Source organism: Pteropus vampyrus, unplaced genomic scaffold (genome assembly GCF_000151845.1).
Source record: "Pteropus vampyrus isolate Shadow unplaced genomic scaffold, Pvam_2.0 Scaffold502, whole genome shotgun sequence".
In the NCBI taxonomy this organism is placed as follows: Eukaryota; Metazoa; Chordata; class Mammalia; order Chiroptera; family Pteropodidae; genus Pteropus; species Pteropus vampyrus.
In genome coordinates this window covers 693333-715641 of record NW_011889283.1, presented here as the reverse complement: position 1 = coordinate 715641, position 22309 = coordinate 693333, and the positions used below count along the sequence as shown (strand labels likewise).

Genomic DNA, 22309 nt, shown 5'->3' with positions numbered 1-22309 from the left:
AAAAAAAATGTATATCATTATAAGAAATAAAAACAAAAACAATGCAACCTCTCTCTAATAGATCAATTATTACATCAAAATAACTTGGGTCCAAAATATTACATTGATACACAACACAATACCAGTAACAAAAGTGAATAGAGACAAATACAGGGTCCCTTTCATTTGACTATCTTGGCTAGTACTCAGAATTTCTGTTCTTTGATTTAGATGATACTGGAAAAGTTGAAAAAAGTTTTATTAATATCTTCTTTCTCCCTTTTCAAAATTGACAGGATTGTCAGTGCCATATGGCTTTCTTCTTAGGCACAAAACTGAACTGTGAAAATAGTAGGTCAGAAACAGTGAAAGAGAAAAAAAGGAACATTGGATAAAAGAAAATAGAATGATAAAGACTAGAGTTTTATGGTACCATGGAGATAATTTCATTCAACCAAAAACTGTAAATATGAGAATACTGAGGTTTGAAGAAGTCATGTAATTTATCCACTGTCTCACATTTATTAGGTATGGAGGCAGGATGAAAACAACTTACTCTTAACTCAATTCAAAGGCGATGTCTTTGCTCAATTTTATCACTGATATTGAAAGTCGAAAACGTATTTAAGCTAATTTTCATCTCTACATTTCATTATTTTTTTCAGATGTGTGGTGCCCACTAGGCATTGTATGCAATGGAGATGCAAAATCAGACTACAGTGACTGAATTTACCCTGACTGCCTTCCCTATTCTCCAGAATCTTCAGATTTCTCTCTTCTTGATCCTTTTGTTTACTTACATACTTACTCTAACAGGAAACATTGTCATCATTTCCCTAATATGTTCTGATAATCGCCTCCAAACCCCAATGTATTTCTTCCTCAGTAATTTGTCATTTTTGGACATTTTATACTCAACCTCAGTTACCCCAAAGTTCTTAGCCTGTCTCCTAGAGGACAGGAAAACCATATCTTTTGCTGGCTGCATCACCCAAACATACTTCTTTTTTCTCCTGGGGACAGTGGAGTTTATCCTCCTGGCAGTGATGTCCTTTGACCGCTATGTGGCCATCTGTAACCCTCTGCGCTACACCGACATCATGAACAGCAGGGTCTGTCTCCTGCTTGTTTTGGGCTGCTGGATGGGGGCCTTCCTGTCAGTGCTCTGTCCAACTATTGTGGTGTCCAGATTGCCTTTCTGCTATAAAGAAATTCGTCATTTCTTCTGTGACATTGCCCCTTTACTGCAAGTGGCCTGTATTGACACTCATTTCATTAAGATGATAAACTTCCTTTTATCTTCCCTTGTTCTCCTGACCTCACTGGTGCTCACCACCATGTCCTATACCTATATCGTTTCTATCATCATGCGCATCCCCTCAGCCCAAGGACGTCAGAAGGCCTTTTCCACCTGTGCTTCTCACATCACTGTTGCCTCTATTGCCTATGGAAGCAACATTTTCATGTATGTGAGGCCTAACCAGAGCTATTCACTGGATTTTGACAAAGTGACAGCTGTTCTCACCACAGTGGTGACCCCTCTTCTAAACCCCTTCATTTATAGCCTAAGAAATGAAAAAGTAAAGGAAGTTTTGAGAGAAGCAGTCAACAAAATTCTGTCTTTATTGTACAGGAGAACTTGCAGCATTATTGCACAGGGAACTTGAATGTTTATTGGCTAAGAATGGCTATATTAAACCCTTGGATTCAATATGCAGAAAGGCATGCTTGAAGAACATAAAATCGAAGATATGTGGGAATATGTGACAAGGCTTCAAGGCTTCATCCCTGACAGCAAAATACTATAGACAATAAGAAGAAGAACAAAAACAAAAACAAGGGTTTGTATAGCATACTTAAATATGTACATATATATATTTCATTTAATCCTTTTAACAACCTTGAGAAGCCGATATTATCTTAATAGATGAGAAAACAGATTCACAGAGGCTAAGTATCTTGCCCCAAACTATACCACTAGTGAGCAACAGAAATTTAGAGTATATGAACTCCAGTTTACTTTAGCACCTCACTATATCATGAAGTATGGAATGGGAAGAAACAAGAGAGGAAACAGAAGTTAACCTGGAAGTTAGTCACTTTTTCTGAGACCAGAGCATTTGCGGCCCGCCCTAATAGTCTGGCTGACTTGCCAATCAGAACAGACTGGGAAACGGTCAAAATAAAACTAAGAGATGATTGATTTGAAAAGATAATTAATTATTCAAAGAGTGCAACTGTGGCAAGTGGCCAAGGTTGTCATAATCTATAGAAGAATAAGTATCCTAGAATTTGTTTGGTTGATGAATAATTAAAGCAGAAAATGAATCAAGCTAGCTTAAGTAAAATGGGTATTTATTATAATAATAATCAAGAGTGCCATACAGAATCCTAGAAGGTAAGAAATAGTAAGACCTGCTAAAGGACTAGAATCAGGAACTAGAAATCCTTAAGGGACCAAGGCAGGTACTCTCTTCCCTCTGAATCTCTGATCTCTTTCTAGCTCTCTCTGAGGTCATACAGTCTCTGTATCACTGTTTTTCTCTTTATATCTTGTGGTAGGCTGAATAATGGCCCCCAAAGATATTCAGGTCTTAATTCCTGAAACCTGTGAATGTAACATATAAAGTATATTACAGCAAAGGGATTTTGCATATGTGATTAAATTAAAGATCTTGAGATAGGGAGATTATCCTGGATTATCCAGGTGGGTCCTAATTCTAATCACAAGTGTCATTATATGATAGAGGTAGAGGGAGATTTTACCACACAAGAGAAGGTAATGTGATGATGGAAGCAGAGAGAAATTTGAAAATGCTATGCTGCTAGCTTTGAAAATAAAGGAAGGGCACAAAAACCAAGGAACACACCTCTAAAAGCTGGAAAAGGCAAAGAATACAAACAACTATGAACAGAGTTCAGTTCCCCAAAGCTGTAAAACCAATGTCCTTTATTCTTGCTGGCTATAAGTCAAGGGCATTCCCAGTTCCTAGAAGGTGCTGCAGCCCATTGCCCCTCTTTCTCTACCTTCAAAGCCAACAACAGTGGGGCAAGTTTGTCTCATGCTTCAAATCTCTTCTCTTTCCATCTCCTCTCTGATTCAGCTGTGAAAAATTCTTCCCTTTTAAGGACTCATTTGATTGGATTGGGCTCGCCTAAATTATTCAGGATAATATCACACCAACTCAAAGTCCATATCCTGAATTACATTTGAAAAGTCCCTTTTGCCAAATAAATACCCTCAAATTCTGGAGATTAGTGTGTTGACATCTTTAGGTGTCATTCTTCTGCTTACCAAAATTATATTGTTAGTGTTAATAATCTAAGAAAGTAAAAATAAAGAACAAGACACAGTATGGCTTTTTAAAGCCAATATGAAATCGTAAATTCTCTCTATTATTACTTGCAACCAGAAGAATTCACAAGCCCCAAAATATGAAGGACTAGTGAAATGCAGCAAAATATCTGAGAAACATATTTTAATTAGCTATGTTTGTTTTTACTTAAATAATTGTTAGGAAAAGATGAATATAGTTGCTCCTTAGTACTGTTTAGTTTCTTGAGTAACATGGTCTGAATGACCATGTTACTCAAAAGCCCCATTCTGATACCATTAACAAGAAAGAAAATCCTGAACAAATAAGATAATTTAAGCATGATTTTGGTACCCAAGTAAAGCTGGTCCAAGGTGGGCCAGTCTTGAAACTGAAAATACAAAAGGCTTCATAAACTCTAAAAAATAATTTTAAAAAAAAATTTAAATTTACTTTGATGTTGTTATATTTAAAAATAATTGAAATAAATTGAAATAATTTAAAAACTTAAATTTACTTTGAAAGTGATTATTATTATTCTTATGATCAACATTGTTATAATAGTAGATAATAATATTTGTTTCTAAGTTGATTCTAATTAGTTGAGTTTCTTGGAATATAGAAACTACCTGTCCTACATTTTAGGACAGTTGAAAAATTTTTACTTTTTATTTACTCAACTATGACTAAGTGCTTCAAAGTATTGTTTTTCAGTATGAGAGATGTGGAGGAAGCAGACTAAAATAACTTGCAGAAATTTTAAACAATATCCACCTGCTAAATAAATTATATCCCTCTAACTATGAGTGAAGGGCATTCTAAACAGAGAAACACAGTTTTACATCATTACATAAATTCATTGAATTCATTGATCCTTTCATTTATGAGCTAATTTTCAGATATTCCTTCCCTAGCTAAGTTGTAATAGATTATTCAGTAAGAACAATTATGAATATATGCCTCAATTACATCACAAGAATTCTCAAGGACTGCAGTGAAATATATCAAATTATTTATTTTTAGTGTGTCAGGAGTTTAGCTAAGCTACTTCACAGTATTGTTGCCTTGACATCCATTTTATTTGGCCAAGTAGCATGTAGGGGGCCTTAAAATGATAGTAGCCCTTCATGCAAGCATATGTGCTAGATAGCAGCCTACAGAGTCACAAGCAAAAAAGTCCCTGATATGACTTCCCCAACAACTTTCGTGCTCAGCAGTCTCCCCCACCTCACAATGCCTTTCCCTATGTACCTCTTACATAGGGCCCCCATGCAAATTACCAAAACCTTCACTCTTTTGTTTTGTATTGGCCAATTTAGATTCAGCCCAGGAACCCCAAAACACTCCACCAACAGACATTAATTAAGGCATGTGCCCCAGGTCCTGCCTCTATCTGCACTCTACCTTGACCTTCCCATGTGGCCCCTCAAGGTATGCCAGGTACTTCCTCCAGGACTTCTGAGTTATAAACTTCTCTGTTTCAGTTTCTTTTGTGGTCTGTTGAACCATGGCTCACCATTCAGCACCTGTTCTCCACTTAATAAATGTTAAGTAGATAAATTCATAACAGGGTGGTACAACTATATATGAGTATTTGCTTCATTTTAAAATGTATTAAAAATTGTTTTTGTGTGTTTGTGTATGTGTATATGAAGTGTATATTTCAGAGGTGTGTATTTCTCTGCAAACTTTAAAAATCCTTTATTAAAAAATAAATCCTGTATCATCTAGGATAGCTAGCCAACATCAAGAATGTTGTTTAAAGTTAAATAGGAATCCAATCCTTAACATGCTTTCTCTTTTTCAGCATTTGACAGCAAATAAGTCCCCATCCTCTTATTTTAAGATAATAATGTTGAAAATGCTAATGTATAAGCTCTTTCTAGTTACGAATTTTTCAGTAATTAATTTTTGACTCAACTTATTTCAGGTTTTTGTCAGGGCTGAGCTGATGGTGTCGGCTATGCCAAGTGTCAGCAGTATTGCATATTGAGAAGGGAAGGTTCGATGGTGAGACACCCAGTTGGAAGAATAGGCAGACATGAGAATGAAATGGCAGGCACCAACTTTATTGTGCAGAGCACACTTCTGTTGGGAAGTGCAGTTCTATTGGGGGGAGCACAGTATTACACGCACTTCTTCTGCTCCCTTTTCTTGTGCTCCCCCTTCTGCTTTCCAGGGGACCGTATAGCTCTTCACATAGCAGAGTACAATAGTGGCCTTCAGTCACACATGCATGATACAATAAGCTGAAGTATGTTTACATATTTTCTAAATCTGGGGTCCTATTCCTAGCTGTGGGCCTGGATCAGAGCCAGACCTTGGACCAGCCAGACCTTGGGCCAGTCAGGCCTGGATCAGCCAGGCCTTGGATAACAGCCAGACCTTGAATTACAGCCCGACCTTGGGCCAGCCAGGCCTGGTGCCCACAGTTTTTAAACTATTCCAAGTTCATATCTTGAAAAGAAGTGGCTGTCATATAACCAACCATACAATCAAAGTAAAAGAGAGGAGCTTGAAATAACATGTTAAATAAGAGAATGAATATATATGGCCAATAAATAAAACATCAAGTTATTCTATTTATATTAGTCTCTTCATGTGCAGAAATATATGTATATGTTCTCCTGACTAATTCAGAGTCATCACTTGACTTCAGAAAACTATATTAAACATGAATGTGTCATTTTTCATGTCTCATTCGATTTATGTAGCAGGAGGTATGACTGGGCTAGACAAGGTTATACTCTGGATGCATTCTGGAAATTTGTTTCACCCAATAAGTAAATTTATCCCACTAAATTCAAGAAAGAGTTGATTCTGCTATGGAGATAAAATAATAAAAAGACTTTTAATATTGAAATATTCACTTTAATGTCTAGAATCATTACTTTTAAGAACTTCTTAAAAACTTAAACTTGGGTCACTTATGTTTGAAAAGTCATTTAGAACTGTAGGGAAATACACTATTTAACATGTTTAAGCAATTGTGTATTTCTGGGTGTGTCTGTGAATGAGTTTTCAGATAAGATTAGCATTTGAATCTTGACTCAGTAAAGTAAATTGCCCTCCCCAGTGTGGGTGGGTATCATCCAATCTATAGAGAGCTCAATAGAACAAAGTACAGAGGAATGGAAGAATTATCACCTTCCTGCCTGTCTGTTTGAGCTAAGACATCAGTCTTCTCCTATCCTTGGACTGGGATTTACACCATCACTATTGGCTCCCTGGGTTTTCAGGCCTTCAGACTCTGACTAGAATTACAGCAGAGCTTTCCTGAGTCTCCAGCTTAAAGATGGCAGATCATGGGACTTTATAACCTCCCTAATCACATGAGTCAAATCCTTACATATATAACATACATACGTACTATATATGTATGTTATATATATGTTACGTATAATATATAACATACATATATGTTATATGTGTTATAGATTATGTTATATGTTATATGTGTTATATATGTGTTATATATTATATATAACATACATATGTTATATATGCTACATATAATGTATATAATATTATTATGTTATATATTTAATATAACATATATCTAACATAATATTATGTTATTATAATAGAATATTGTTATATTATATTATATTATTATATAATATATTATGTTATTATAATATAATATAATATAATATTATATATCATATCATATTATAATATTATTATGTTATACATAATGTATATGTTATATATAAATATATATAATCTATATTATATATATACACACACACACACACACAATTGACCCTTGAATAACATGGAGGTTAGGAGCACTGAACCCCTACCCCCTGGCACAATCGAAAATCCATGTATAACTTTGACTCCTCAAAAAGTTAAGTTGTCCCTCAGTATCTACAAGGGATGGTTTCAGGACCCCACACAGATATTGAAATCTGCAGATACTCAAGTCTCCTATATAAATGTCATAAATCAATGCATACAATTGGCCCTCTGCATCCACTGCCTCCCAATCATGGATAGCAAAACAGTACAGGTATTTATTGAAAATATCTGCACATAAGTAGACCTATGCAGTTCCAGCTAAAAAAAGGATGAAGAGGTTGTTAAGAAAATGTATCTTTTCTAACACCCCACTTAGATAGGTAACTACTCACCCCACATTTTCAACTTCCATTGAAATGAAGAAATTATACAATAAATTGATAGAGCTCACAATTACCAGATACTAAGGCAGAAGAAAGGCTTAAAACAAGGGGATTAAGTGAAAATTTGCATAGTTTTTATTAAGATAACTGTCATTCTCCCTCTAAACCCTGCTCCTAGCAACAAGATGGAATTTCAAGTAGAATTTGAGAGGATTTTTCAGAGAAATTAAATGTCCCCTCCACAAAGCTTGAAGATAGTTATAACTGAAAACCCATTGTTTAGAATAAATGAATCTACCATCTATTGCACTGCACTGAAGCTCAATCAGTAAGTCTCATCTACTCACAGTTTCCAGTGTTTTAGTGTCTCACTCAAAATATGAAGAGAAAAAGTTCACAATGGAAAATTAAAGTGCAAAGCAAACATACAAAAATAAAATGACTCTAGAGGAATAATAACAATGTATAGACAAGGGAATTTCAAAATAATATATAACTAATACACGCAAAAATAAAATGTTTCATTTAAAAATACAAAACAAAAAAGGCTAATGTGAAATAGAAAGGGAGTAATTTGAGAACAAGAAAACACTCTTTGAAGTTTAAAATATAATTTAAAAATTATAAATGAAACAGAATGGTTGTATTATAAATTTATGGAAATTTCCCAGTAAACTGGGAGAGCAAGAGAGAGAAAAGGTCATTTTTCAACTATACAAGATAGCCACGCAATTCTAGAAATTGATCAATTAGCCATTAATAAAGTGAGAAAAGAACACTCCAAGAATAATGGTGAATAGCAGCTGTAAAAATGACCCATATAGATTAATCATTTTAGGCAGGAACAAGATTAACCAGTCCAGAATATCACAGGAAGATAGTCTGGTAAATGAAGGAGGAAGAACAGATCCAATAGATTATTTGATTAATCTGCTGTAGATTTTGGGGGCTAGATGAGCAAACAGTACATAGGAAACAGTTTGGATTAAAAAAAATGTCATGAAATTAATACAGCCACTTTGAAAGGCAGTTGGGCAGTTTATTACAAACTAAATACACTATTACCATATAGTCTAACCATAGTGCCCCTATTTACCCAAAGAAGCTGAAACCTCACACAAAACCCTCCATGTGGATGTTTATAGAAGCTTTATTTCTAATTGCCAAAACTTGGAAGCAACCAAAATACCCTTCAGTAGATGAGTAATTAAATAAACTGTGGTACATCCAGACAATGGAATATTACTCACTGCTGAAAATAAATGAGCTATCGAGCTAGGAACAGACATGGAGGAAACTTAAATGCATGGTATCAAATTAAAAAATAAATCTGAGAAGGCTACATACTCTATGATTCCAACTATATGACATTCTGAAAAAGGCAAAACTATGGAGTCAGTAAAAAGATCAGTATTTGCAGGGAGTGTGTGTGGTAGGGAGAGATGATTAGAGCACAGATTTTTAAGTCAGTGAATATATTTTGTATGACACTTTGTATGATACTTTGTATAGATACATGTCATTACGGATTTGTCCAAACCCACAGAAGTATACCAAGAATGAACTCTCAAGTAAACTACAGACTTGTGTGATAATGATGCATCAATATAAGTTCATCATTTGTACAGATGCAACACTTTGGTGGGGGATGTTGATAATGTGGGAGGCTATGCATATATGGGTTCAAGGAGTATATGAGAAATCTCTACCTCCCTCTCAATTTTGCTATGAACCTAAAAATGCCCTAAAAAATAATTCTTAGAGGAGAAAAAAGTGGCATAGATGATAGAGGTTTTGTTCATCCCTCTTGTGACCAAATCAAAGTTGTGACAGAATCATGGAGCAAACAGCAAGGAAAGTCACTTGGGATCTAGATAAACAAGCCATACAACTAGGGAGAGAACTAAGAAATCACTCTGCAATGGAAGGAGGTAGGATGGGACGAGGACACGAGGCAGCTGGGTCCTAAGCAGCTGACTGGGACAGAGGCCATCGCAGCGGCAGCTGGCAGCTGCAGATGCCTGTTAAAGTGGCCGATTCCTTGACTGGACATTTGCAGTGATGGACCTGCTCTCTTTGAGCACCAGCACCAGTTCGGCTGTGCAGAGAGCACCAGGGACTTACAGGGGGTCACTGAGCTGTCAGAATGAGGGCCAGAGGCTAGGGTCTCTCCTGCAGTATCCATTGTTCCTCTGTTGATCCCTTCACCCTCCCAGTGTGCTGACGCAGTGTCACCATAGCTGAGATGTCATCAAACTGGATAACAGAGGTCACTTCACCCAGAATATTTCCTGAAATTCCCCCTTCCTCAACTAACAGCTCTATCCAAGCCACATCAAGGTGTATCCTTGGTGAGTTAGGTGCTCCTTGTTGAGCAGAGCCAAGACTCATACTAGTGGCAGCTGGCCTCGGTTTCTGATGTGATTTCTTGAGGCGGCTCTAAGCATATCATCTGTGGATTGCTTGTTGAATCTTAGCAGGTGGCCCCAGAGGGGCACAGGCTGGGGTTAAACTTGGCCTGCAGCTGAACCCCTCTCAGGACTGTGCCACTGGACACCTATTAAACAAAGCCACACTAATAAGACTGGGAGACTTAGGAGCTTTGCTTAGTACATAGAAACAGACACAGAAAGGCAGCCAAAATGGGAAGATAAAGAAGCAGAAACCATATGAGAGAACAGAACAGAGATAATGAAATCAAGCAATCTAGTAAACAGAGTTCAGAACACTGGTTATAAAGATGCTCAATGAACTTATAGGAAGTATAGATGAATTCAGTGAGAACTTTAACAAAGAGATAAAAAACATAAAAATGGAAATTATAAAAGAGGACCAATCAGAAATGAAGAACACATTATCCGAGATGAAGAATATTTTAGATGGAAAATACATTGGATAAAGCAGAGAATTGAACCACTGATATAGAGGATGGGGAAGCCAAAGACAATCAGAATGGCAAGAAAAAAAGAAGCCAAGACTATAATAATAATTTAAGGAACCTGTAGGACACTATTGGATGTAAAACTATTCTTGTCATAGGGATACCTAAAGGAAAACAAGACTTTGAAGAGCTGTTGGAAGAAATAATGATGGAAAACTTCCCTCAGCTGGTGAAGGAAATAGACATACAACCCCAGGAAGCTCAGAGAGTTCGAAGAAATAAGAACCCAAAGAGGCCCACACCAAGACACATCATAATTAAAAAGCCAGAGGTTAAATACAAAGAGAATCTTTAAAGCAGCAAGAGAAAAGCAGTTAGTTACCTACAAGGGAGTTCCCATAAGACTAGTAGCCGATTTCTCAGAAGAAATCATGCAGAACAGAAGAGCTTGGCACAAAATATTCAAAGTGATGAAAACCCAGCATCTACAACCAAGAATACTTTATCCAGCAAAGCTATTATTTAGAGTGGAAGAGCAGATAAAGAACTCCCCAGACAAAAATAAGCATAACCTTATTCAGCTTCCACGGCCTCAGGTCCACCGGCTCCCCTGAAAACCAGATGTCCTGGCCGAATCCCTAATCAGAGAGATAATTGGCCAGCCTCATCTCACAGGTCGTGGCTTTCCTGGGAATAAGAGTGAGTTGTTGGTCAGGGCACAGCTGATTCCACAGCACCAGCAGCACTTCATTAGGTTGCTGCTCAGTCTTCTGCAGCGACCCCTGCCACGAGGAGATCAATCAACATCTGCCTGCTGCTCACTTTCACAGCTAAGCGGGCTGGGGACTGCTCCACTCTCCTTTTTCCGCCACACCTCCATCTGTGCACTGGCTGGTTTGGGAGTATGGGGGGGGCAGTACCACCTGCACTTGGGTGGAATGCACTCCTTACATTTCACTTCCATCCCCCAACCTAGCCATAGTGGACTTACCTCGTGGATCCACTTATCCACGTAAGGGGCCAGCAGTGCTGCCATGATGCCAAAAGTACTGTAGAGCAAGAAGTCAAGTTCAAGTTCTTTATATGGGTTATAAATACCTCTTCATCGGGACTTGTGTACTGGGTGCGAAACACCATCAGGAGAGGAAACATAAGAATAATGGGAATTCTCGAAAGAGAAGAAAAGGAGAAGAGATTAGAAAGCTTTTTCAGACAAATAGGTGACAAGAATTTCTCAAATCTAAGGAATGAGCTGGAGCTTGGAATTCAAGAAGTCAACAGAACACCCAATTTTAACCTAAAAAGGCCTTCACCAAGACACATCGTATTAAAATTATCAAAATCAAAACAAAGACGAATTTTCAGGGCAGCCAGGGAAAAGAAGATGGTAACCTATAAAGGAACACCCATTAGAATATCGCCGGACTTCTCAGCACAACCTTACAAGCCAGAAAAAGTGGAATCAAAACTATTAAATGAAAGGATCTACTAGCCAAGAATAATGTATCCAGCTAAGCTCTCCCTTAGATATATAAGAGAAATAAAGACCTTTCCAGACATACAAAAATTGAGGGAATTCTCCACTACAGGAAATTCTGAAAGAGGTCAGCTTACCTAAAATAAAATGACAAAAAAAAAAAAAATTGTATAATTAGAAGTAAGGTGACTAGCAAGCTGATAAAAGCAGAGGAAAGCAACCCTCACTATGAACAGGGCATTTTAAGCTTAAAATAAGAAGAGATATGCTATAGCAAGATAGTGATGAATGTTCAGCATACATAGGGACAAATTGAGACAACGGTGACTGAAAAGGGGAGGATACAAAGATCTAAATTTGCGAAGGGGAATGGAGATAAGGTACGCAGAGAAGAAAAGGGATGACTGTGTATATACAACTATCCTTTTCATATTTATAATGGTAACCACAGGCCAACGATTTAGAACTGAAGTGTATAACATAAAACAAGAAAGACTAGAGGCAAAACCCACAAAAGCCAACCAAAATAAAAAAAAATTAAAAAAAAAAAAACAGAAACACAAGGACAAGGAAGCAATTGAAACATCGAGCTACCAGAGCAAAAGATAAAATGGCTATAAGAAGACCTCATATTTCAATAATCACCCTCAATGTAAATGGACTGAACTCATTAATAAAAAGGCACAGAGTTGCAGATTGGATCAAAAAAAAAAAAAAAATCCAACCACACGTTACCTCCAGGAGACACAACTCAGCTCCAAAGACAAATATAGACTCAAAATGAAAGGCTGGAAAATGATATTTCAAGCAAATGGCATTCAGAGAAAAGAGGGTAGCAGTATTAATATCGGATGAAATAGACTTCAAAATAAAAAGGTAAAGAATGATATTGAGGGACACTCATAATGATAAGGAGAATCATGCACCAAGAAGACAAAACACTTATTAATATCTATACTCCCAATCAGGGAGCCCTGGAATATGTAAAGCAATTACTAACGGAACTAAAGAGAGAAACAGACCAAAACACTATCACAGTATGGGACCTAAATACTCCACTGTCAGATATGGACAGATCATCCAAACAAAATCAATAAGGAAATAAAATCCTTAAATGACACATTAGACCAACTGGACATAATTGAAATTTGCAGAGCCTACCATCTCAAAACAATTGCTTATACATTCTTTTCTAGTGCACATGGAACATTCTCAAAGATTGACACAGAGATAGCCTCAATAAATATAAAAGGGTTGAAATAATACCAACCATATTTTCTGATCATAATGAAACTAGAGATCAACTGTAAAAGAAAGCAGAAAGAATCACAAATAAATGGAGATTAAACAACATACTACTGAAGAATAATGGGTCACAGAAGAAATCAAAAGAGAGATCAAGAGATACATAGAAACAAATGATAATGCTAGGACAACATATCAAAACTTTTGGGATACGGCAAAAGCGGTCATAAGAGGGAAGTTCATATCATTACAGGCCTACTTCCAAAAACAAGAACAAGCCCAAATAAACAACCTAACGCTTCATCTTAAAAAACTAGAAAAGGAAGAACAAATAAGCCTAAATTCAGCAGAAGGAAAGAAATCATCAATATTAGAGCAGAAATAAATGAAATTGAAAACAACAACAAAAAATACAGAAATTAATGCAACAAAGAGCTGGTTCTTTGAGAAGGTTAATAAAATTGACAATCCCCTGGCTAGACTCACTAAAGAAAAAAGAAAGGACGCAAATAAACAAAATCCAGGATGAAAGAGGGGAAATTATGACAGACACCACAGAAATACAAAGGATCAAACAAAAATACTATGAAAAAGTATATAACACCAAATTTAATAACTTATAAGAAATGGACCAGTACTTAGAAAAATACAACCTTCCTAGACTGAATCAAGAAGAACTAGAAAATCTAAATAACCGATCAGCAGCATGGAAATTGAAACAATCATCAAAAACCTACCAAAAAGTAAAATCCAGGACCAGATGGCTTCACTAGTGAATTCTACCAAATAGTCAAAGAAGTTTAATATGTATTCTCCTCAAATTCTTCCAAATAATCAAAGAGGAGGCAATACTTCCCTACTCATTTTATTAGGCCAATATTATCTTGATACCAAAACCTGGTAAAAATAATACACACAAAAAAATACTAGCGAACCGAATACAGCAACATATTAAAAAGATTATACACCATGATCAAGTGGGCTTCATCCCAGGGGCACAGGGATAGTTCAACATATGCGTATCAATTAATGTGATACACCACATGAACAAATTAAAAAATAAGAATCATATGATCATATCAATAGATGCAGAAAAAGTTTTCAACAAGATACAACACCCATTTATGATCAAAACACTTAACAAAATCGTTATAGAAGTAAAGAACCTTAACATAAAAAAGACCATATATGACAAGCCCTCAGCCAACATTATACTTAATGGTGAAAAACCTTCCCTTTAAGATCAAGAACAAGGCAACGCTGTCCACTATCACCACTGTTATCCAATATAACACGGGAGGCCCTAGCAAGTGCAATCAGGCAAGAGAAAGATATAAAAGGCATCTAAATAGGAAACGAAGAAGTCAAACTGTCACTATTTGCAGATGACATGACTTTCTATATAGAAAACCATAAAGACTCCACAAGAACACTACTAGAAACAATAAGCAAATACAGTAAAGTTTCTGGTTACAAAATATGGTTAGCGTTCTTATACTCTAATAACGAAGTGTCAGAAAAAGAAGTGGAAAAAATAATTCCTTTTGCATTTGCAACAAAAAAAATAAAATACCTAAGAATAAATCTAATGAAACATGTGAAGGACCTATATGAAAACTATAAGACATTATTAAAAGAAACCGAAGAAGATAAAAGAAATGGAAAGATATTCCGTGTTCTTGGAATGGAAGAATCAATATAGTTAAAATAACCATATTACCTAAAGCATTATACAGATTCAAAGCAATCTCCATCAAAATCCCATCAGTATTTTTAAAGAGAACAAAAAATCATCAGATTTGTATGGAAGCACAAAAAATCCTAAATTGCCAAGGCCATCTTGAGAAAAAAGGAGGCTGGAAGCATCACTCTGCCCAACTTCAAATTATACTACAAAGTGACAGTAATCAAAATGGCATTGTATTGGCAGAAAAACAGACACACGAACCAGTGAAACAGAATTGAGAGTCCAGAAATAAACCCATGCCTATATGGACAAATAATTTTCGACAAAAAGCCAAAAGCATACAGTGGAGAAAGGAAAGCCTCTTCAATAAATGGTGCTGGGAAAACTGGAAACCCACCTGCAAAAGAATGAAACTAGACTGTTGTCTATCACCACACACCAAAATTAACTCAAAATGGATTAAGGACCTGAATAGAAGACCTGAAACAATAAAGTGCATAGAAGAAAATGTGGGAACTAAACTCATGGACCTTGGATTTAAAGAGGATTTTATGAATTTGACCTCAAAGGCAAGGGAAGTAAAAGCTAAAATAAATGAATGGGACTACATCAAACTAAAAAGCTTCTGCTCAGCCAAAGAAACCGTCAACAAGATAAAGAGACAACCATCCAAACAGGAAAATATATTTGCAAGCAACACCTGCAATAAGGACCTAATATCCAAAATATACAAAGAACTCATACGACTCAATAACAACAAAAAACAAATAATCCAATCAAAAAATAGGCAGAGAATTGAACAGACACTTCTCTCTAGAGGACACACAAATGGCCGAGAAATATTTGAAAAGATGCTCAACATCGCTAGCTATTAGGAAAATGCAAATCAAAACCACAATGAGATATCATCTCACACCTATTAGAATGGCTAAAATCAACAGGACAAGTAATAACAAATGTTGGAGAGAATGTGGAGAAATAGGAACCCTCATACACTGCTGGTGAGACTGCCAATTGGCATGGCCACTATGGAAAGTGTTATGGAGGTTCCTTAAAAAACGAAGAATTGACCTACCATATGATCCAGCAATCCCTCTACTGGGTATTTACCCCAAAGACTTGAAAACTCATATCCAAAAAGATATTTGCACACCGCTGTTCATAGCAGCATTATTCACAGTGGCCAGGACGTGGAAGCAACTGAAATGTCCTACGATAGATGATTAGCTAAAGAAGCTTGGTACATATATACAATGGAATGTTACTCGGCCGTAAGAAATGATGAAATACTGCCATTTACAACAACATGGTTGTACCTTGAAATAATCATGCCAAGCAAAATAAGCCAGACAGAAAAAGTTGAAAATCACATGATATCACATATGTGGAATATAAACCTAAAAGCAACAAATGAACAGGACAAACAAACAAGGACTCATGGACATGAACAATAGACTAGTGGATACCAGAAGGGAGGAAGTATATGGATGGGGAAAATAAAAAATAAAATGTTAAAAAAATAACTATGTATATAGAGTATGAAAAAAATAATTAAGAAACTGGCATTTTAAAAAAAGATTAATCTTAGATCATGTGAACTTGAAAAGCATTTGAGTTAGATTCTATATTTCTGAAAATTTTAGAATGCCCAATCCCTTCAAACACTTGACTTTAAATTAATTTTAATCATACCATCCAGAGGTAAAAAATTATCTTACATTTACATATAAAGGCTCACACAGACAAGACATAAACAGAGACATTTTAGTCATAAAAAAGAATTCATTAATTTATAAAAAATACAGTTAGATCCTAATTTTGTTTTGGAGACCTTTACAATTTATATCTGTCCTTGACAAGTCTAGTTACAAATGACTTCACTTTTAAAATAAGACAGCCTTTTTTAATACCTCACATAATTGGGCTGACACCTAAACAACATCATAGGTTGATCCATTTATCTTAATCCTCATTATGAAGCTTCAAGAGACCAATTAAATATGCTTTTCAATCATCCTGCCTAATTTTATAGCCAGCTTTTTCTAATTATGCACACAAAAAATCAGTTGAGAAGTATCAAAAAATCCTTATCTCAACCATCTTAGTATTAATGAGACGCTGACTATTGTGGGTTTTTTTGGCAGAGGCATGATCTCCCCTGTTAATTTTCAGATCTGTAGAGTCTGAACAAACTTTCAGGGTAAACCGGCCCTTATGTGCATATCTCCAGACAAGCCAAATGCAATGAATATCCCTATAGGAGTGCTTTACACCCTAGAGAAAATGTTCCCTCAGGAACCTCACAAAGATTCTTAGTCATCTAAGAATACCCAAGCAAGGGCCAGATGCCCCCAGAACCATGATACTTTCCAAGGCATGGGCCCTTCTCTTGGAGAGAATGCATTCCAGGGTACCCTGTCTTTCACAAAGAAAGGAGAACTCTCCCCAGGACTCCCACTGGCTTCCCAGGATGAGCTGTTATTGCACTGGACACTTCAGCTGGCCTATCTCTGTCACTCTAGATTTGGGATCTGCAAAAACTATTGTCTCCCCATTGGCTATTTGGATTGAGAAAGCAAGTATCTTTTCTTTTGGAGCTAAAGAGTTCAGTCTCTCATTTAACCAGCAAAGATTTTGTTCAGACTCTCAGTAAGCAATCCAATAAAAAGCCAAAATTAAAAGCAGCAACCTATTTTTTCCCCTTTTCTCAGGTTATCTCAACCTTTATCCACCTCAAGGATTTTCTAAGAATAGCTCATATAAAGTCATGGACTTGCTACTTACAGCAAGGAGGCCTAGAATTCTGAGAGAAAATTCACCCAAGTTCACCCGATCCAAAGCAGGAAACCAGTGGGACACAATGAGCTTTGCTTATACTGCAGCATGGTGCTGAGTGGGCTTCTTCAGAATCTTGCCAAATAAATGTCAATGTAAGAACAACCAATTCTGCAACGAATTTTTATAAGAGTTTATTTAAGCCAAAATTTACAATAACTACCAGGAAGCAAGACCTCAAGGTCTTTGGAGAATAACAGCAGTTTCTTTTATGCCTTTGAGATTAAAGAGGGAACTAAGGAAGATTATAAGAAGGTAGGAGAAAACAAGGTGGGGATTAGATTACAAGACAGTTGACAAGAATGGTTATGCTTATTTCAAAGGTGTGTTAACCTAGGCGCACAAACACAATGAACAGGGCTTGCTTAAGACAAAAATAAAACTTTTGCTAAAAATGTTATATCACCTGGACATTCCTATCTACCATGACCTGCCCAGTTAGGAATTTATAATCAAGTCACCCTGTGAGGTTACTTTCTGTATAACTCTTTTTTGATTCACACTTTCCTTCCTTTCTTTTTTGGTACTCATGTGGAGAGAGTTTAGTTAATCATACACCTCAGGCCAAGACACACTATTAGCACTGATTTAGGCAAGGCTCTCATCTGTCTTATTTCCTGTTTCCCACTACCATTACTTGCTTTTACCCATGAGCAACAATTATTTGTAAAATTTCTTGTATAATGTGTGTTATTATTAAGCGTTAATCAAGATAGCCTTAATATTCTTCTCAGCTTAACTAAATTTTATGGGGAGGAGGGTAGAGGGAGGCAAAGGGTTAAGGCTACCCCTTTGTAACTCTAGCCTCAGGATTTCCCTTTTCTTAGAGCATTTATTTAAGAAAACTTGTAACTGTACAATCTTTCTCTGCCCCTTTAAGGCATATATTATTATAAAAGCCTCTTGCCAGTTTTACAACCCAGGAATGTCTTTCTCAAGGACCTAGGAGCTATCCATTTGAAATGTAATTATCCAGAAACATAGTTTCCCTATCTCCCATTTTCTGTGGAAAGATAGAAGCCTAACTTCAGTGAGGGCCAATTAGCAAACAGAGATGGCCTAATCACAGAAAAAAAACCTTCGCAAACTCAGAAGTAATTCAATGTGCTAGACATATCCCATTGATCAACCTCTCCCCAACATTCCCTGGTATTTTTGCACTAGCATACCCTAGTGCTTTTCTATCTTTTGTTTCAGTTGAGTCAAGTTCAGACTGGGTACTGTCCTCTCTCCCCTATTTAATAAAGTCTTCTTTGCCCGTTTAACTTTTTCCAGTATAATTTTTACTCTGTCAGAGTGCATATTTTTAATTAACATAAATGGCATTATTTTATATATCATATTGTACTTCTTTTCTTGTTTTTACTGAGAATTATACTTCATGGATATAAGTGTGTTTTTATATGTATATCTAGTCCATTTCTCCTAACCATGGCTTAATAATCTACAATCTGCTTTACCACCATTTTCCTATCTACTATCATTTTACTTTGCATTTCTCTGATTACTGATCAATTTAACAATATCTTTACATGCATGTTTTTCTTTGGGTTTCCTATAAATTACTTGTTTCTCTTTTTTGCTCATTTTTCTTTTGAGGGTCAGGTTGCCACAATAGAACTTCCTTAAATACTTTGGATATTGATCCTTTATTGTCTTTAAAAATGCATATATTTTCTCCCAATTGCTCATCTGTATGTTAAACTTGTCCATAGTGTACATTGTTGAAAAGAAATCCTTAATTTTGAGGTAGCACAAATGTATTCATTTTTTCCTTGAGTTATGATTTTGAACTTAAGTTTAACATCAAAACAAAAAGAGCTCCCCAGATTACAAAGTCATTCTTCTATATTTTTTTCTACAGTTTTGTTTTTTTCACATTGAGGACTTTATCTGAGGACTTTACAGGAGATGTTTCATAGGGATACAGTTTCAATTTTCTCTTCTGTTTGTCATCCTTTCAATATAAATCTTTAATTTTTTTCTAATTCTGGGAAATATGTCTCCAATATTATTGCCTCAAATATGATCTCTTCATTTTTTTTCTCTCTTATTGGGACTCTGCTGTATGTTTTAGCTTTTTTAAAAATAAATTATATCTTGTCATCCTTTATCATTGCCTTCTGGAGAATCTTCATTGTGACCTTCCAACTCACTCATGATTCTTCAGTTATATCCACCCACCAATCCATTATATTTTTTATTTAAATATTACATTTTACATACTAACAGTTTCTATTTGGTTTTTGTTTGTACTTTTCTATTCTTTTTTTATTTTTCTAGTATCTTCTATTATTTCTTTGAGTATTCTTATTTTGCATATTTTAAATTCTTGCTCTATCAGTAATTCTACTTCAGTTGGCATATGGCGTTCAGTTAAACTTTACTTTTCCTTGTCTATTGTTTGCCTCTAAATACATGTATCCCTAGAGATACCAAGTGCTTTCTGGTAATGTATGCTGGTGAAGAGTCAAAGTTACATTAATCTAATTAGGGTATGTCATTTAATTATAAGTATTTTTTAATATACATTATGATTTCTTTTTTCACCTAAGTGTTTATTAGAAGTGTAATTTGTAAATTCCAAGATAGAAGGATGTTTTTAGTTATCCATTATTTTTTCTAATTTAATTTTATTGTAGTCCAAGAAAGTATGATCAGGTATGATAGTGATTTTTAAGATGTTACGACTTGATTTATGCTCTTTGTAAAAGTCCTATAAGTGTTTAAAAAGAATATATATTCTCTAATTTCAGGGGGCGATGGAGGGTTTTATGTATGTTTATTAGGTCATGCACAAGGTTGTGTTATTTCAGTGTTCTATAATCTTATAATTTTTGTGTTCTTGGTATATATATTGAGAGATGTTTTAAAATCTCCTACTATAATGATCAATTTATCCATATCTTTTTGTACTCTCAAGTTTTATTTATATAACTTAGAACTATTGCATTTGGTGCATAAAACTTTAGATTCCCATTGAATCTATCTTCTGGTTAATTAAATGTTAATAATTATGTAGTGTCACCCTTTATCTATAACAATATGTGTGCCTTAAATTTTATTTTATCTGATATAAATCATGCCACGCTAGCTTTCCTTTATTTTGTATTTGTCTGGTATATCACTTTTGGTGTTTTTGCTTTTGACTTTTTGTTGTCCCTATATTTTAGGTGTATTTCTGGAAATGGCATACAGAATGTCTGTTTCTTTTTTTTTTTTCAAAACTAGTTTGATAGTTTATATTTCTTAACTGAAGAATTTAATTCATTAACATTTCTTTTAATTGTTGACATTTTTTTATTTATTTCTAGTTATATCTTTATTTTCCATTTGTCCTACTGTTTCAGTGCTTCTTTTTTATTTTGCTTTCTTTGCTTTGTTCTGAATTAGAATTTTGTTTGGGTTTGTTTTTTGTTCTTCATTTTTTCCATTATTTATTAATTTATTTACTTAGTTAGATCTTTTTAAAAATTAATTAATTATTTTTATTATGGTGACATTGGTTAACGAAATCCAGTAAGTTTCAGGTATACAGTTCAACAGTAAGGCACATTTATAATGCATTATGTGTTCACTGCCCATAGATAGATTTCTTTCTGTCACCATATATTTGACCCTTTTTACCCCATCTACTTTCCCCTTCCCACCTCCCCCCACTTTCCCATTTATCAATATGAAAGTTTTCACAGTTGATTTCTATTCTGTCAAGGGAGATTCCTAAAATTTTAAAATGCTCATTTTAAATGCCTAAATTAACCAATATGCCTCCCTTCCTTAACAATACAAAGACTTTAGAAAGCTTTATTTCCACCATCACTCTCCTGGCTCATGTACTATTGCCATCCAGTGAGCTTTGTCTTTTTTAAACCCTAAAATTAGATGTTTGATTAGAATTTCTTTTAGTGAGAGTCTCTTGATGACAAATGCCCTGAGTTTTTGTTCATCTGGAAATGTTTCTATACTTTCAAAAGTTTTCTGGGTGTAAATTCTTGGATGGCAGTAATTTCTTTTTATATTTTGACTACTATTGTACTATGGAATAGTTATCAGTCTATTTTTTTGTTCCTTCATGCGATGCAGAATGGGACACCTGACTGGGGAGAACTCAAGCCCTGCACTGAGAGAAAGTTCTTTGCTGAAGGTAAGAAAGAATTCAAAGGCGCAACAGGGTTGGAGTCAAAAGGAAAGTTTATTAGAGGGGAAAAACCAAAGACAAGAGAAAGCAAGGACATAAAGCCAAGACAAGAAAAAAAGCCCCTAGTGTCTGAGAATATATTTTATATATCATTCTTGGTTTCTGTGAATTATAGTTTAAAGACTTTGTTTACGCATTTTCCTTTGATATGGGCATACAGTGAGAAAGGATAAGAATGTATAGCATGAAAAGGTAAGAACATGAAAGTCCTGCTGACAATTCCCAGCCTTTGATCCATAGGTTTTCTGTGATTTTAGCCATAAGTAATGAATGATTTTATTTTGTGTGAGGTGGTACTTAAAGGCTGTTTTTCTGTTTTCCCTTTACAGTGTGGGGAAATGGGTTGTTAGTAATCCCAGGGGAAATCCTCCTTTGTTCTGCAGGTTTCCTTGTAGTCTGGCTGCAGGGCTGATCAGTGTAGTGCAGTGTCTGAATATAGCTTGATTTAACACTTTAGTTCTCTTGCCTTCTCCCCACATTACATGGATAATGTTTTTCCTGGTACATTTTTTTAGACTGTTGTCTTTAGTGCTCTACAATTCCACTTTGGCACGTCTGTGTTGATT

At 35.5% G+C, this 22309-nt stretch overlaps 1 protein-coding gene across 1 annotated transcript; it reads left to right on the top strand.

Annotated features, from left to right (window-relative positions):
• Positions 1–680: 680 nt before the first annotated feature.
• Positions 681–1646, top strand: LOC105307484 (olfactory receptor 6M1). Its single transcript, XM_011383005.1, has one exon. It carries the CDS (start codon positions 681–683, stop codon positions 1644–1646), a length of 966 nt encoding a protein of 321 aa, XP_011381307.1.
• Positions 1647–22309: the final 20663 nt, after the last annotated feature.